This window comes from Nerophis ophidion, linkage group LG03 (genome assembly GCF_033978795.1).
Source record: "Nerophis ophidion isolate RoL-2023_Sa linkage group LG03, RoL_Noph_v1.0, whole genome shotgun sequence".
NCBI classification, from domain to species: domain Eukaryota; kingdom Metazoa; phylum Chordata; class Actinopteri; order Syngnathiformes; family Syngnathidae; genus Nerophis; species Nerophis ophidion.
This window is the reverse complement of record NC_084613.1, coordinates 4,385,726-4,403,877: the sequence shown is the minus strand read 5'-3', so window position 1 is coordinate 4,403,877 and position 18,152 is coordinate 4,385,726. Positions and strand designations below refer to the sequence as shown.

At 40.7% G+C, this 18,152-nt stretch overlaps 1 protein-coding gene across 3 annotated transcripts; it reads left to right on the top strand.

Annotated features, from left to right (window-relative positions):
• Positions 1–14,030, top strand: LOC133548999 (zinc finger protein 501-like). 3 transcript variants are annotated; one of them, XR_009806017.1, is made up of 3 exons: positions 1–122; positions 5,843–6,025; positions 9,252–11,496. XR_009806017.1 is itself a non-coding variant. In XM_061894007.1 (3 exons), exons 1-3 carry the CDS (start codon positions 96–98, stop codon positions 10,397–10,399), a joined length of 1,362 nt encoding a protein of 453 aa, XP_061749991.1. In that variant the 5' UTR covers positions 24–95; the 3' UTR covers positions 10,400–14,030. The 3 variants fall into 3 exon arrangements, 2 of the variants coding, with proteins under 2 accessions (XP_061749991.1, XP_061749990.1); XM_061894007.1 differs by having other exon boundaries at positions 24–126; positions 9,252–14,030; XM_061894006.1 differs by lacking the exon at positions 1–122 and adding an exon at positions 135–481 and having other exon boundaries at positions 9,252–14,030.
• The last annotated feature ends 4,122 nt before the right edge of the window (positions 14,031–18,152 follow it).

The following is an 18,152-nucleotide window of genomic DNA, read 5'->3' as shown; positions in this document are numbered from 1 at the left end:
CACTCCTGAGCAAAAGTTGGCGGTATTGCGCCATTAAGCTGGTTGCCATCCGCCGGAAGACACGAAGAAGAAGGAACGCGGAAAAACAAAACAAAATGGCGTTTGATGAAAGAGGCCAAGACGTAGGTATAACATGTCTTTATTTTTAATAACTGCACACATGTACATACATGTTCTTTAACTGAGTAAACATTATTAATAATGGTTTGTATCTGGATGCGTTAGTCTGAGCGCACTTTGACGTTTCTCGTGCTATCGTAGCTTAGCTTGTTAGCTGCGAGCAAACCGAGGTGGAAATGATTCAACGTCGCTAAGCAGAGATCAAGTTTAAGTGTCAAGTGTTGGGATTGTGTGAAAATGTGCGAAAAAACGACAGCAGAATACGAGGAGGAACTTTCTCCAACAAAAGAGGAGAAGGAGCGACAACATCAACTACTGGACGCTGGTTTTGAAACGCATCAAGTTGTGTTACACAGAACAGGTTTGTTCTTCCTAATATTGTTATCCATCCACTTTCCTACCGCTTGTACCTTTTTTGGGGGGGGGGGCTGGAGACTATCTCCGCTGCATTCGAGCAGAAGGCCGTGTACACCCCGGACAAGTCGCCATCTTATCGCAGGGCCAACACAGACAACATTCACACACTAGGGACCATTTAGTGTTGCCAATCCCCTAGAATGTTTGATATTTGTTAGTTAAGGTGGCAGAGGGGTTAGTGCGTCTGCCTCACAATACGAAGGTCCTGCAGTCCTGGGTTCAAATCCAGGCTCGGGATCTTTCTGTGTGGAGTTTGCATGTTCTCCCCGTGAATGCGTGGGTTCCCTCCGGGTACTCCGGCTTCCTCCCACTTCCAAAGACATGCACCTGGGGATAGGTTGATTGGCAACACTAAATTGGCCCTAGTGTGTGAATGTTGTCTGTCTATCTGTGTTGGCCCTGCGATGAGGTGGCGACTTGTCCAGGGTGTACCCCGCCTTTCGCCCGATTGTAGTTGAGATAGGCGCCAGCGCCCCCGGCGACCTCAAAGGGAATAAGCGGTAGAAAATGGATGGATGTTAGTTAAGGTGGTGTCTCTCACGGGGAAGGGGCTGGGTGGGTGTAAGCAACAGTGTCATTCGGCCTGTCGCCACCATCACGTAGGCCGGCTTCGTCGCGTGAAAAAGACTACAATTTTTGGTTGTGTTTTCCGCTCCGTATGCTGAATGGCAATATACGATATATATCTCCATATTTTTTCCGTAAAAAGTAAAAACAAAACACCAAATAGTCTTCGTTACCTGAGATACAAAGTATGTCATTATTTTGACTTAGTAAATATTGACTTACTAAGACAGTGGTTCTTAACCCTGTTAGTTTCATAAGCACGTTCACCGAACCCTTCTTAGTGAAAAATAGTGTTGTTGTTTTATAAATTCAAGACAAAGTTATGTGTTTTTGGTAACACTTTAGTATGGAGAACATATTCTAAGTAACAAAGACTTAATTTAGAGTTATTTGGTTAGGGTTATAATGAGGCCATGCTGAATAAGGCATTAATAAGTACTTAATGATGACTAGTTAAGAGCCAATAGTTACTAATTTGCATGTTAATAAGCAACAATAATTAATGCTGAATATGTTCCCCATACTCAAGTGTTACCATGGTGCACAAAATGAACCGTGCATGAACATCACCTTGTTTAAAGAACAAAACCCACACAGTGCATAAACTCACAACAAATTACACACTTGCAAATCAGTGTTATTTTTTCCTGTTGCCATATGCGTAATACGCCGATAGGGAGAAGTTTTTATTGAGACGTTGAGTGTGTTTTGACCTCCGCCAAACCCCTAAGGCCGACTCAGGTTAAGAACCACAGTACTAAGACAAAATAAGAGTGCAAAAGAGTTAAAAGTGGGGCCACATGCTGACATATGCTCAACTCCATCCATCCATCCATTTTCTACCGCTTATTCCCTTTGGAGTCACAGGGGGTGCTGGAGCCTATCTCCGCTGCATTTGGGTGGAATGCGGTGTAGTGAAGTGAAGTGAATTATATTTATATAGCGCTTTTCTCTAGTGACTCAAAGCGCTTTACATAGTGAAACCCAATATCTAAGTTACATTTAAAGCAGTGTGGGTGGCACTGGGAGCAGGTGGGTAAAGTGTCTTGCCCAAGGACACAACGGCAGTGACTAGGATGGCGGAAGCGGGAATCGAACCTGCAACCCTCAAGTTGCTGGCACGGCCACTCTACCAACCGAGCTATGCCGCCCCAGGCATAGCATATTAGTGTTATAATGAGGCCATGCCGAATAAGGCATTAAGTACTTAATGATGACTAGTTAAGAGCCAAGATGTTACTAATTTGCATGTTAATAAGCAACAATTAATACTGAAAATGTTCCCCATACTGAAGTGTTACCATGTTTTATTACTGGTGCACAAAATGAACCGTGCATGAACATCGCCTTGTTTAACCTTCGTCTTGTGTTAGGGTCGGCACCGACCCGTGTTAGTTTTTAAACGCATAAAACAACCACATATATTTATTTTTCTGCATCACGGCTTTTTGACTTTGTCAGGAACCTCTATTTCAACAAAACAAAACTTTTGTTTGTTTGTTTGTCACTAACTTCTAAAATGCTCTGGTTCAAATTATCACCTTGGTGTTGTTAGGCTCGGTTTCGACCCAGTTATAAAAACATGATTATCAAGCAATTGGAGCCAAAACTGAACATATAGACAGCCAGCTCTTGTGAGCTTTCTTGTTTGACGTTGTTATCCAGTACAAAAACAAACAAAGACAGGCATGTTCAGACATGAGAGGTCAATTCCGTATAAAATTATTAAAATGAAAAAAATAAATAAAACACATTTATTTAAGAGATGTGTTCTAATACGCCTTAGCAATAATCAGGTAACAAAACAACCTTTTAATTCATTTATATGATTCTCTTGAGGTTCATTTTACCATTTTTTAAATTGAAATTGAGGTGTGTACTGACAAAAAAAGGCCCAATGGCCCACACCAAAAATATTAAAACTAATATTTTCATGGATAAGGAAGCCTAACAAGGTAACCAAGATATGAGAAACAAATCGGATGATAGATAATCGATTTTAGTGTATTATACAGCTGATTTAAGACATGGGTCAAAATCGACCCGTTAACGTAAGAGATGGTAACAGAAAGCTAACACAAGACAAAGGTTAAAGAACAAAACCCACAGAGTGCATAAACTCACAATAAATTACACACCTGCTGTTGCCATATGCGTAATACGCGGATAGGGAGAAGTTTTTATTGAGACGATGAGTCGGTTGTGTTTTGACCTCCGCCAAACCCCTGAGGCCGACTCACCGAACCCCTAGGGTTCGATCAAACCCAGGTTGAGAAGCACAGTACTAAGACAAAATAAGCGTTTGAAAAAGAGTTAAAAGTGGGGCCACATGCTGACATATGCTCAACTCCATCCATCCATCCATTTTCTACCGCTTATTCCCTTCGAGGGTCGCAGGGGGTGCTGGAGCCTATCTCCGCTGCATTCAGGCGGAAGGCGGTGTACACCCTGGACAAGTCTCAACCGCATCACAGGGCCAACACAGACAACATTCACACACACATTCACACACTAGGGACCATTTAGTGTTGCCAATCCAGTGTTTCCCCCAGAATATTTGATATTTGTTAGTTAAGGTGGTGTCTCTCACGGGGAAGGGGCTGGGTGGGTGTAAGCAACAGTGTCATTCGGCCTGTCGCCACCATCACGTAGGCCGGCTTCGTCGCGTGGAAAAGACTACAATTTTTGGTTGTGTTTTCCGCTCCGTATGCTGAATGTTAATACACGATATATATCTCCATATTTTTTCCGTAAAAAGTAAAAACAAAACACTAAATAGTCTTCGTTACCTGAGATACAAAGTATGTCATTATTTTGACTTAGTAAATATTGACTTACTAAGACAGTGGTTCTTAACCTTGTTGGAGGTACCGAACCCTGTTAGTTTCATAAGCACATTCACCGAACCCTTCTTAGTGAAAAATAGTGTTGTTGTTTTATAAATTCAAGATAAAGTTATGTGTTTTTGGTAACACTTTAGTATGGAGAACATATTCTAAGTAACAAAGACTTAATTTAGAGTTATTTGGTTAGGGTTATAATGAGGCCATGCTGAATAAGGCATTAATAAGTACTTAACAATGACTAGTTAAGAGCCAACATGTTACTAATTTGCATGTTAATAAGCAACAATAATTAATGCTGAATATGTTCCCCATACTCAAGTGTTACCATGGTGCACAAAATGAACCGTGCATGAACATCACCTTGTTTAAAGAACAAAACCCACACAGTGCATAAACTCACAACAAATTACACACCTGCAAATCAGTGTTACTTCTGCTGTTGCCGTATGCGTAATACGCCGATAGGGAGAAGTTTTTATTGAGACGTTGAGTCGGGTGTGTTTTGACCTCCCCCAAACCCCTGAGGCCGACCCAGGTTAAGAACCACAGTACTAAGACAAAATAAGAGTGCAAAAGAGTTAAAAGTGGGGCCACATGCTGACATATGCTCAACTCCATCCATCCATTTTCTGCCGCTTATTCCCTTTGGAGTCGCAGGGGGTGCTGGAGCCTATCTCCGCTGCATTCGGGCGGAAGGCGGTGTAGTGAAGTGAAGTGAATTATATTTATATAGCACTTTTCTCTAGTGACTCAAAGCGCTTTACATAGTGAAACCCAATATCTAAGTTACATTTAAAGCAGTGTGGGTGGCACTGGGAGCAGGTGGGTAAAGTGTCTTGCTCAAGGACACAACGGCAGTAACTAGGATCGAACCTGCAACCCTCAAGTTGCTGGCACGGCCACTCTACCAACCGAGCTATGCCGCCCCAGGCATAGCATATTAGTGTTATAATGAGGCCATGCCGAATAAGGCATTAAGTACTTAATAATAACTAGTTAAGAGCCAAGATGTTACTAATTTGCATGTTAATAAGCAACAATTAATACTGAAAATGTTCCCCATACTGAAGTGTTACCATGTTTTATTACTGGTGCACAAAATGAACCGTGCATGAACATCGCCTTGTTTAACCTTCGTCTTGTGTTAGGGTCGGCACCGACCCGTATTAGTTTTTAAACGCATAAAACAAGCACATATATTTATTTTTCTGCATCAAGGCTTTTTGACTTTGTCAGGAACCTCTATTTCAACAAAACAAAATTGATATTAATCGGGGAAAATTTCTAATGATGTTCCATAAATTCTTGTTTTTAATTTTTTCATAAAGATTCGAATTAGCTAGTTTTTCTCAATTTTTTTCAGTTGAATTTTGAATTTTAAAGAGTCAAAATTGAAGATGAACTGTTTCAAAATTAAATTTTCTTTTTTTTTTTTTCATGTTTTCTCTTTTAAACTGTTCAATTAAGTGTTTTTTTCATCATTTATTCTCTACAAAAAACCTTCCGTAAAAGGAAAAAAAACTGCGACGGAATGACAGACAGAAATACCCATTTTTTATATTTATATAGATTTATTTATTAAAGGTAAATTGAGCAAATTGGCTATTTCAATTTTCCTGAAGGAACTCTCCTGACGGAATAAATAAAGTACTATCTAATCTAATCTAATTTCTGGTTATTTAATTAAGTGTGTATCAAACTGGTAGCCCTTGGCATTAATCAGTACCCAAGAAGTAGCTCTTGGTTTCAGAAAGCTTGGTGACCCCTGCCATAAACAAATAATTATAATTTTTTTTTAAACTTGGGACTTCCCGCGGGACGGATTTTGGACGCTGACGGGCCGCAGTTTGGGGACCCCTGGTCTAAATCCTTTTTACTTATTTACCCAACAGACGTTCAGCAGCCCCCCCACATTAAAGAGGAAGAAGAGGAGCTTCGGATCACTCAGGAGGAAGAGTGTCTTCTTGGACAGGAGGAGGCTGATCTCACCAAGTTTCCACTGACTGTTGTCTCGGTGAAGACCGAAGAGCATGAAGAGAAACCACCTGAGTGCTCCCAGCTTCATCACGGTCCAAGTAAGCAGAACATCCAGATATTTCATTCTCAGGGAATTGATTCGATCACGACTGGACTGTTCAGTTTGTCTAAAAGACGTTTGGCATCTCATCCAAGTAGGTTTCATCAAAGCTCAAACACTTCAAATCTTGAATCAGTAATTCTTGTATTGTTCGATCAAAATCTCATAAAAAGTTTCAAATACATCCTTCAAAGGTCTAAAATACTGATTAACAATATCTTTGTTTGAATTATATGCATAAACTAACTAGGTGCGGTGCCGTGTATGTTACAGCATAGTTTAGCTGGCGGCGGATATTACCGAAGAATAGCAGAGATGTTTGTGTTCAAACCCCGTTTCCATATGAGTTGGGAAATTGTGTTAGATGTAAATATAAACAGAATACAATGATTTGCAAATCCTTTTCAAGCCATATTCAGTTGAATATGCTACAAAGACAACATATTTGATGTTCAAACTGATAAACATTATTTTTTTTTGCAAATAATCATTAACTTTAGAATTTGAGGCCAGCAACACGTGACAAAAAAGTTGGGAAAGGTGGCAATATATATTGATAAAGTTGCAGAATGCGCATCAAAGATTTATTTGGAACATCCCACAGGTGTGCAGGCTAATTGGGAACAGGTGGGTGCCATGATTGGCTATAAAAACATCTTCCCAAAAAATGCTCAGTCTTTCACAAGAAAGGATGGGGCGAGGTACACCCCTTTGTCCACAACTACGTGAGCAAATAGTCAAACAGTTTAAGAACAACCTTTCTCAAAGTGACATTGCAAGACATTTAGGGATTTCAACATCTACGCTCCATAATATCATCAAAAGGTTCAGAGAATCTGGAGAAATCACTCCACGTAAGCGGCATGGCCGGAAACCAACATTGAATGACCGTGACCTTCGATCCCTCAGACGGCACTGTATCAAAAAGCGACATCAATCTCTAAAGGATATCACCACATGGGCTCAGGAACACGTCAGAAAACCACTGTCACTAAATACAGTTGGTCGCTACATCTGTAAGTGCAAGTTAAAGCTCTACTATGCAAAGCGAAAGCCATTTATCAACAACATCCAGAAACGCCGCCGGCTTTTCTGGGCCCGAGATCATCTAAGATGGACTGATGCAAAGTGGAAAAGTGTTCTGTGGTCTGACGGGTCCACATTTTAAATTGTTTTTGGAAATATTCGACATCGTGTCATCCGGACCAAAGGGGAAGTGAACAATCCAGACTGTTATCGACGCAAAGTTGAAAAGCCAGCATGTGTGATGGTATGGGGGTGCATTAGTGCCCAAGGCATGGGTAACTTACACATCTGTGAAGGCACCATTAATGCTGAAAGGTACATACAGGTTTTGGAACAACATATGCTGCCATTTAAGCGCCGTCTTTTTCATGGACGCCCCTGCTTATTTCAGCAAGACAATGCCAGGCCACATTTAGCACATGTTACAACAGCGTGGCTTCGTTTAAAAAAAAGAGTGCGGGTACTTTCCTGGCCCGCCTGCAGTCCAGACCTGTCTCCCATGGAAAATGTGTGGCGCATTATGAAGCGTAAAATAGGACAGCGGAGACCCCGGACTGTTGAAGGACTGAAGCTCTACATAAAACAAGAATGGGAAAGAATTCCACTTTCAAAGCTTCAACAATTAGTTTCCTCAGTTCCCAAACGTTTATTGAGTGTTGTTAAAAGAAAAGGTGATGTAACACAGTGGTGAACATGCCCTTTCCCAACTACTTTGGCACGTGTTGCAGCTATGAAATTCTAAATTAATTATTATTTGCAAAAAAAAAAAAGTTTGAGTTTGAACATCAAATATGTTGTCTTTGTAGCATATTCAACTGAATATGGCTTGAAAAGGATTTGCAAATCATTGTATTCTGTTTATATTTACATCTAACACAATTTCCCAACTCATATGGAAACGGGGTTTGTACATATGTGTGTGTGTGTAATATATATATATATATATATATATATATATGTGTGTGTGTGTGTGTGTGTGTGTGTGTGTGTGTGTGTGTGTGTGTGTGTGTATATATATATATATATATATATATATATATATATATATATATATATATACATATATGGAGAATTGCAATTTTTTTTTTAAATTTTGCCTATCATTCACAATCATTATACAAAACATGGCGACGGATGTAATTTTTTCAGTATATTCCAAATAGTAAATAAATGCAATTAAAAGTCTGCTTGCAATGGAACTCATGGGCGCCGCTCATAGGCATGATTTATGATCTACTATAAAGTTTGACGGGCAAAGAAGCAGCTGATCAGTCAATCGTGTCAACATCGGCAGACAAACTTATAATCAAGGCACCGCTGCAAATTGTTTGTCTACATTGGGGCTTATCATCACAATATCACTGATACTGGTCAGACCCGTGTCAGACAGTTTTGGAGATCCTTTGTGTGATCAAACACACTTAAAGTTTATCCAATTCTTCACAGTTTGATCCTTGTATGGCTTTGGGTTCCCCGAGATAGCCTCTTATTTAGAGAGCAAACTGCACTTTCAAGAACGACTTCTTTGAATTTGGATTAACATTATTAAGAATAAAGTTGGACAATGTGTTCTATAAATGGAGGGGCTTATATTATGGTCTGGGAAGGCAAATCCCTGAAGGTCTTTGTCAGGTTCAGACACTGATGACATCTATTAAACAAGACAAAAGGCAAAGAATCAAACAGAGACGGAATAAGGAGAGACATGGCCACTGTACTCTCTGTACAGTCCTGCACCACGCTCTGCTCCGCCCCAAGATTGTACTCCTCCTTCTTTATTTGACTTTCTCCCCCCTCCTTCCCACAGCTGCTTCCTCAGGGAAGTGGGTGGTAAACAGCGTTTCCTTCAAAAAGAGTCCCATAAAATAGTTCAAAGAAAGTTCGTAAAATACTTCAAAAAGAGTTCATCCGGAAGTTGGGCGGATCCTGCCATCCGTCCGCTTTGTAGTCCCAGTTGAGTTTTACGAGCATTCTTTTTGGTAGATTTCAGACTTTCGTCTTCTTATCAGTAACACAATGTAATACAATTTTTTTTTGTGATAATTTAGAAACAATTATTCTAACAGTCTTCATGTGTCAACTGGAAGTGTTGTGAGGGACCGTTATGCCGTCTGCTGAGTCATTTTGAGGTCATAAGCTGGGTATTGAACAAAGATGGACTTTTCCAAAGCATGCGTTTCTCTTCTTGCGTTCCGCAGGACTCAGTGGAGAACATGTTCTCCCGAAGGAGCCGCGGACCCGCCACATTAAAAAAGAAGCAGAGCCGCAACTTCTTCACATTAAGGAGGAACATGAGCCACAGTCCACCCACATTAAAGATGAAAAGGAGGAGCCGCAGCCCCTTCACACTGAGGAGGAAGAACACGGCATCCGGGAGAAGTTCCCATTGATTACTGATCCTGTTAAGAATGAAGATGGTGAGGTCAAAGGTGAGAGAGAGGTGGAGCCTCCAAGCAGCAGCTCAACTCATCACATGTCAACAGAAGCTGATGGAGGATCACAAGCAGACACACTTTTAGCTCCATTGTCAGATAGTGAGGACATGTCCCACTCTCCTGACACTGATGATGAAGACTCTGAAACTGATAAGACCGACAACACAAGCTTGAAATGCTCTCACTGCGACAAAACCTTTAAATACCAATTCTATCTGAAAACACACATGAGAATGCACACCGGAGAAAAACCCTTTTCATGCTCAATCTGCGGTTTAGGTTTTACACAGAGCGGAAGTTTGACCGTACACACCAGAACGCACACGGGAGAGAAACCTTTCTCTTGTTCAGTCTGCGGTAAAGGTTTTGTGACGAGTCAAAATCTGAATGTGCATGTGAGGACGCACACGGGAGAGAAACCTTTTTCTTGTTCAATCTGCGGCAAAGGGTTTGTAACAAGTCAGAGTTTGAATATACACACAAGAACTCACACCAAAGAAAAACCCTTTCCTTGTTCAATCTGTGGTAAGGGTTTTGTCACGAGTCAAAATTTAAAATTACACATGAAAATGCACACTGGCGAAAAACATTTTATCTGTTTAAAGTGCGGCAAAGGTTTTACACAAAGTCAGTGTTTAAAAAGACACACAAGGTTGCACGCCGAAGAAAAACCTTTTTCTTGTTCAATCTGCGGTAAAAGTGTGAAAAATTTGAAAATACACATGAGAATACACACCGGTGAAAAAACATATTCCTGCTCGAGCTGCAACAGAAGCTTTTATGACCGATCGGAACTTGTAAGACACATGAGAAGGCACACAGGTGAGAAAGTGTTGAGTTGCAGTGTGTGTGACCAAAGATTCTCTTATAAGTACCAGTTGAAGAAACACAAATGTGCAACAGCAAATTAAGTTAAAGGATTTGAATTCAACTTGCAAGACTTTGAGAACTTAGTCTATGACAGGGGTCACCAACGCGGTGCCCGTAAGGACCAGATGAGTCGCCCGCTGGCCTGTTCTAAAAATAGCTCAAATAGCAGCACTTACCAGTGAGCTGCCTCTATTTTTATTTTCATTTTATTTATTTACTAGCAAGCTGGTCTCGCTTTGCTCGACATTTTTCATTCTAAGAGAGACAAAACTCAAATAGAATTTAAAAATCCAAGAAAGTATTTTAAAGACTTGGTTTTCTCTTGTTTGAATAAATTAATTTTTTTTTTTTAACTTTGCTTCTTATAACTTTCAGAAAGACAATTTTAGAGAAAAAACTACAACCTTAAAAATGATTTTAGGATTTTTAAACACATATACCTTTTTACCTTTTAAATTCCTCCCTCTTCTTTCCTGACAATTTAAATCAACGTTGAAATTTTTATTTATTTATTTATTGTAAAGAATAATAAATAAAGTTTAATTTAATTCTTCATTTTAGCTTCTGTTTTTTTGACGAAGAATATTTATGAATTACTTCTTCAAACTTACTATGGTTAAAATCCCCCCAAAATATTCTGGCAAATCTAGAAAATCTGTAGAATCAAATTTAAATCTTATTTTTAATTTCTTTTAAATTTTTTGTTCTGGAAAATCTAGAAGAAATAATGATTAGTCTTTGTTAGAAATATAGCTTGGTCCAATTTGTTATATATTCTAACAAAGTGCAGATTAGATTTTAACCTATTTAAAACATGTCATCAAAATGTTTAAAATAATCTTAATCAGGAAAAATTAATAATGACGTTCCATAAATTCTTTTTTTTTTTTTTTTAAAGATTTGAATTAGCTAGTTTTCCTCCTTTTTTCGGTTGAATTTTGAATTTTAAAGAGTCGAAATTGAAGATAAACTGTTTCAAAATGTTATTTTATTTTTTTCCCCCTGTTTTCTCCTCTTTTAAACCATTCAATTAAGTGTTTTTTCATAATTTATTCTCTACAAAAGACCTTCCGTAAAAGGAAAAAAAAATGTACGATGGAATGACAGACAGAAATACCCATTTTTGTATATATATATATATATATATATGTATATATATATACATATAGATGTATTTATCAAAGGTAAATTGAGCTAATTGGCTACTTCTGGCAATTTATTTAAGTGTGTATCAAACTGGTAGCCCTTGGCATTAATCAGTACCCAAGAAGTAGCTCTTGGTTTCAAAAAGGTTGGTGACCCCTGGTCTATGACCAGTTGACAAAGTTTTAATGTTTTTGACAAGATCATTCACAAAATGCTTTTCAGCAGGTCGTAACTCCCGATCCTTCCTCCTCTGCTGTTCCCGGCCGCTACCGTTAAATACAACGGGTGATTAGATAATTCATACCACCTGGGAGATCTAATCACCTGTTCAGCCGTGTTTCGCCGCCAACACTGCCACGCCCATGTCTGATCGCGCTCTGTCCTTAGCACCATGGACCGGGGCAGTGACCTCTTCTCTTGCAGGCAGCGCTGGCCACACCTCCCTCCACATACCACATATATTGAAGTGAATTATGTTTTATGATGCTTTTTCACCAGAGAATAAAAGTGCTTTACATAGTGATCTCATTTAAACCAATGTGGGGAACACTGGGCGCAAGGGTGAAGTGCCTTGCCCAAGGACACAACAACACAGGCAAAAGCTTTAAAGGGGAACATTATCAGCAGACCTATGTAAGCGTCAATATATACCTTGATGGTGCAGAAAAAAGACCATATATTTTTTCCAACCGATTTCCGAACTCTAAATGGGCGAATTTTGGCGAATTAAACGCCTTTCTGTTTATCGCTCTGGAGGCGATGACGTCAGAATGTGACGTCGCCGAGGTAACACACCCACCATTTTCATTTTCAACACATTACAAACACCGGGTCTCAGCTCTGTTATTTTCCGTTTTTTTGACTATTTTTTGGAACCTTGGAGACATCATGCCTCGTGGGTGTGTTGTCGGAGGGTGTAACAACACTAACAGGGAGGGATTCAAGTTGCACCACTGGCCCCAAGATGCCAAAGTGGCATTGAATGTGCCAGAGTGTCTCCACATTTGACCGGCGATGCTAAGACAGACATGGCACAGAGATGTATGGATAACCTGCAGATGCATTTGCAACGACAAAGTCAACAAAATCACAAAGGTGAGTTTTGTTGATGTTGACTTATGTGCTAATCAGACATATTTGGTCGCGGTGTGACTGCGAGCTAATCGATGCTAACATGCTACGCTAATCGACGCTAACATGCTATTTACCGGCGGTGCTAAAGCAGACATGGCACAGAGATGTACGGATAACCTGCAGATGCATTTGCAACGTTAAAGTCAACGAAATCACAAAGGTGAGTTTTGTTGATGTTGACTGCCAGCTAATGGATGCTAACATGCTACGCTAATCGATGCTAACATGCTATTTACCGGCGGTGCTAAAGCAGACATGGCACAGAGATGTATGGATAACCTGCAGATGCATTTGCAACGTTAAAGTCAACGAAATCACAAAGGTGAGTTTTGTTGATGTTGACTGCGAGCTAATGGATGCTAACATGCTACGCTAATCGATGCTAACATGCTATTTACCGGCGGTGCTAAAGCAGACATGACACAGAGATGTATGGATAACCTGCAGATGCATTTGCAACTATATTACGTTTCCTTCCACCCGCATTTAATGCGAAACAAACACTTACCAATCGACGGATTTAAGTGTCACAAGATGCGAAAGTCCTGATCGTTTGGTCCGCACATTTTACCGGCGATGCTAACGCAGCTATTCGGCCATGCTATGGCTATGAATTCGCTCAATAGCTTCAGTTTCTTCAATATTTTCATACTCCAACCATCTGTTTCAATACATGCGTAATCTGTTGAATCGCTTAAGTGGCTGAAATCCGAGCTTGAATCCGAGCTAATGTCGCTATATCTTGCTGTGCTATTCCCATTGTTTGTTTACATTGGCAGCACTGTATGACGTCACAGGGAAATGGATAATGGCATCGCAAATAGTGAAAATCAAGCACTTTAAAGCTTTTTTTAGGGATATTCGGAGACCAGTAAAATTTTGAAAAAAATTTAAAAAAAAAAACAAGCCACTGGGAACTGATTTTTATTGTTTTTAACCCTTTTGAAATTGTGATAATGTTCCCCTTTAAGTCGGACTTGCAGGAACCCTCAAGTTGCTGGCATGGCCGCTCTACCAGCTGAGCAACATAACTTGTGATATCATGTCTGCAACACAATCTTGTTGATATGTTTTTACCATTTATAGATCATGTGATTGTCGTCATTTCAATGCATGCATGAATTAGTATGCAATGTTGTGTACTTTTTTTTCTAAATGTACTTGAGTAATTTGACTAAATGGGTGAGTAAACACTACAAAACATGTTATATGCAATAAACATTTCATGTGTATATGGATATTCATCATTCACTTCTATATTTATTCATACAAGTGTTTGTTATAGGTTTTCAAAACAATTAAGTGTTACATATTTTTATATGTAATTCTAAATGATTGCATGGATGAAGTCGTTTATAACAGTGGTCCCCAACCACCGGGCCGCGAATAATTTTTCATTTTTTAATTTATTTTATTTTATTTTTTTAGTTAAATCAACATAAAAAACACAAGATACACTTAAAATTAGTGCACCAACCCAAAAAACCTCCCTTTTTCATGACGGTAGCGGTAAAGTCCTCTACTATCACTGCTACTGGTTGCCAAATATATATGAAGCTAGTTCAGACGTGTGCAGCCGGCTAGTAATTGATGTCCAAAATTGTGTCCATGTTTAACAAAAATATTTTATATCATAAGCGTTACATACCTTTTTACCTGAGGGCCAGCATTGACGAATAGAACACACAAGCCATTGTAACGTCTGCTCGCGGAAAACAAACATCTTAATCTAAGATTTGACTCCCTTGAATGGCCTTGACGCTGTAAACAATAGGAGCAGGCTGTTCCGAAAACACCCCCGAGGACTCCTCAATGATGGACGCTTTTGACCTCCCTCCCTCATCAACGACATTTGGAGTCGAACTTTTGCTTGCATGCAGAATGGCCCCAGGCCTATGAACACTACATCAACGCACCCGAGACAATGGGCATATACACACACCCTCCCCCACACCACGCCTTCACTACCGCTTGATTCCCCCTCGGGGTGATGGAAGGCTGGCAGTCGACCTCCAGGGCCCCAACTACCCGCCCCTCTGTTGCGAGTTGTCGTAATTATATGTAACATGTTTGTGTGTGCATGGCATGGAGGTTTTTTCCCACTCCAGACTAGGCCCCCTTAGGAGCCCAGTCTAGATTGTATTTTTTTACTCATCCTACCCCAGCGTTGACCTGTAGCGGTAAAGTCCTATACTATTACTGCTACTGATTGCCAAATATAAATGAAGCTAGTTCAGACGTGTGCAGCCGGCTAATAATTGATGTCCAAAATTGTGTCCATGTTTAACAAAAATATTTTATATCATAAGCGTTACATACCTTTTTACCTGAGGGCCAGCATGGACGAATAGAACACACAAGCCATTGTAACGTCTGCTCGCGGAAAACAAACATCTTAATCTAAGATTTGACTCCCTTGAATGGCCTTGACGCTGTAAACAATAGGAGCAGGCTGTTCCGAAAACACCCCCGAGGACTCTTCAATGATGGACGCTTTTGACCTCCCTCCCACATCAACGACATTTGGAGTCTAACTTTTGCTTGCATGCAGAATGGCCCCAGGCCTATGAACACTACATCAATGCACCCGAGACTATGGGCATATACACACACCACGCCTTCACCACTGCTTGATTCCCCCTCGGGGTGATGGAAGGTTGGCAGTCGACCTCCAGGGCCCCAACTCCCCGCCCCTCTGTTGCGAGTTGTCGTAATTATATGTAACATGTTTGTGTGTGCATGGCATGGAGGTTTTTTCCCACTCCAGACTAGGCCCCCTTAGGATTCCAGTCTAGATTGTATTTTTTTACTAATCCTACCCCAGCGTTGACCTGTAGCGGTAAAGTCCTATTATATTACTGCTACTGATTGCCGAATATAAATGAAGCTAGTTCAGACGTGTGCAGCCGGCTAATAATTGATGTCCAAAATTGTGTCCATGTTTAACAAAAATATTTTATATCATAAGCGTTACATACCTTTTTACCTGAGGGCCAGCATTGACGAATAGAACACACCAGCCATTGTAACGTCTGCTCGCGGAAAACAAACATCTTAATCTAAGATTTGACTCCCTTGAATGGCCTTGACGCTGTAAACAATAGGAGCAGGCTGTTCCGAAAACACCCCCGAGGACTCTTCAATGATGGACGCTTTTGACCTCCCTCCCTCATCAACGACATTTGGAGTCGAACTTTTGCTTGCATGCAGAATGGCCCCAGGCCTATGAACACTACATCAACGCACCCGAGACTATGGGCATATACACACACCACGCCTTCACCACCGCTTGATTCCCCCTCGGGGTGATGGAAGGCTGGCAGTCGACCTCCAGGGCCCCAACTCCCCGCCCCTCTGTTGCGAGTTGTCGTAATTATATGTAACATGTTTGTGTGTGCATGGCATGGAGGTTTTTTCCCACTCCAGACTAGGCCCCCTTAGGAGCCCAGTCTAGATTGTATTTTTTTACTCATCCTACCCCAGCGTTGACCTGTAGCGGTAAAGTCCTATTATATTACTGCTACTGATTGCCGAATATAAATGAAGCTAGTTCAGACGTGTGCAGCCGGCTAATAATTGATGTCCAAAATTGTGTCCATGTTTAACAAAAATATTTTATATCATAAGCGTTACATACCTTTTTACCTGAGGGCCAGCATTGACGAATAGAACACACCAGCCATTGTAACCTCTGCTCGCGGAAAACAAACATCTTAATCTAAGATTTGACTCCCTTGAATGGCCTTGACGCTGTAAACAATAGGAGCAGGCTGTTCCGAAAACACCCCCGAGGACTCATCAATGATGGACGCTTTTGACCTCCCTCCCTCATCAACGACATTTGGAGTCGAACTTTTGCTTGCATGCAGAATGGCCCCAGGCCTATGAACACTACATCAATGCACCCGAGACTATGGGCATATACACACACCACGCCTTCACTACCGCTTGATTCCCCCTCGGGGTGATGGAAGGTTGGCAGTCGACCTCCAGGGCCCCAACTCCCCGCCCCTCTGTTGCGAGTTGTCGTAATTATATGTAACATGTTTGTGTGTGCATGGCATGGAGGTTTTTTCCCACTCCAGACTAGGCCCCCTTAGGATTCCAGTCTAGATTGTATTTTTTTACTCATCCTACCCCAGCGTTGACCTTTTTCCATCTTTTACTTGGTGCCTTGTGGCGTTCCCGTTCTGTAACCATGTACACTGTTTGTTTGTCTAAACTTCAACGGGTTTGTGCTAAAAATATAGTTTTGTTGTACTTGTGCAATGACAATAAAGTCCTATTCTATCTGATAAAGATGTTATGAAGAGGTCAAGGGAGTGACCATCAATTGCTTTATTGTGTAAGATCGGTTATTGCCTGCAGTAACCACACCAAAAACAACCGCTACAAACAATCGTCGAGCATAAACTGGTTTTCTCGACCACAGTCAGACATTGTAAAACTAACACCACACATAACCTGCATGTCGTTACAATATAAAAAGATTAAAACACCAATAATCATATCACAAAAGAGAGTAATAAGGATCATTATTAGAATGGATTATCTACATTCACCAAATGGTTCATAAAAGTGACACATTTTAAAAATAAATCAACTTGTAGAATACACAACTGTTCGGCAATTGTAAAACATAAACATGCTTCCAGAAATTGGCTGGAATATGTTTCAGGCATCACATGGACAAAGATAAGACCTTCTGGAGGAAAGTTGTGATGTCAGATGAAAGAAAAAATGAGCTGTCTGGCCACAATAGGTGAGGCCTTTAATCCCAGGAACACCAAACCTACCGTCAAGCATGGTGGTGGTAGTATTATGCTCTGGATCTGTTTTGCTGCTTTAAATGGGACAATGATTTTTTTGTTTCATCTGACCACACAACTTTCCTCCGGAAGGTCTTATCTTTGTCCATGTGATGTCGGATGAAACAAAAATGGAGCTGTTTGGCCACAATACCCAGCAATATGTTTGGAGGAGAAAATGTGAGGCCTTTAATCCCAGGAACATCATACCTACCGTCAAGCATGGTGGTGGTAGTATTATACTCTGGGCCTGTTTTCCTGCCAATGGAACTGCTGCTTTACAGAGAGTAAATGGGACAATGAAAAAGAAGGATTACCACTAAATTCTTCAAGACAAACTAAAACCATCAACCCGGAGGTTGGGTCTTGGGCGCAGTTGAAGTGTGAAGTGAATTATATTTATATAGCGCTTTTCTCAAGTGACTCAAAGCGCTTTACATAGTGAAACCCAATATCTAAGTTACATTTAAAGCAGTGTGGGTGGCACTGGGAGCAGGTGGGTAAAGTGTCTTGCCCAAGGACACAACGGCAGTAACTAGGATGGCACAAGCGGGAATCGAACCTGCAACCCTCAAGTTGCTGGCACGGCCACTCTACCAACCGAGCTATGCCGCCCAGTTGGGTGTTCCAACAGGACAATGACCCCAAACACATATCAAAAGTGGTAAAAGAATGGCTAAATCAGGTTCGAATGAAGGTTTCAGAA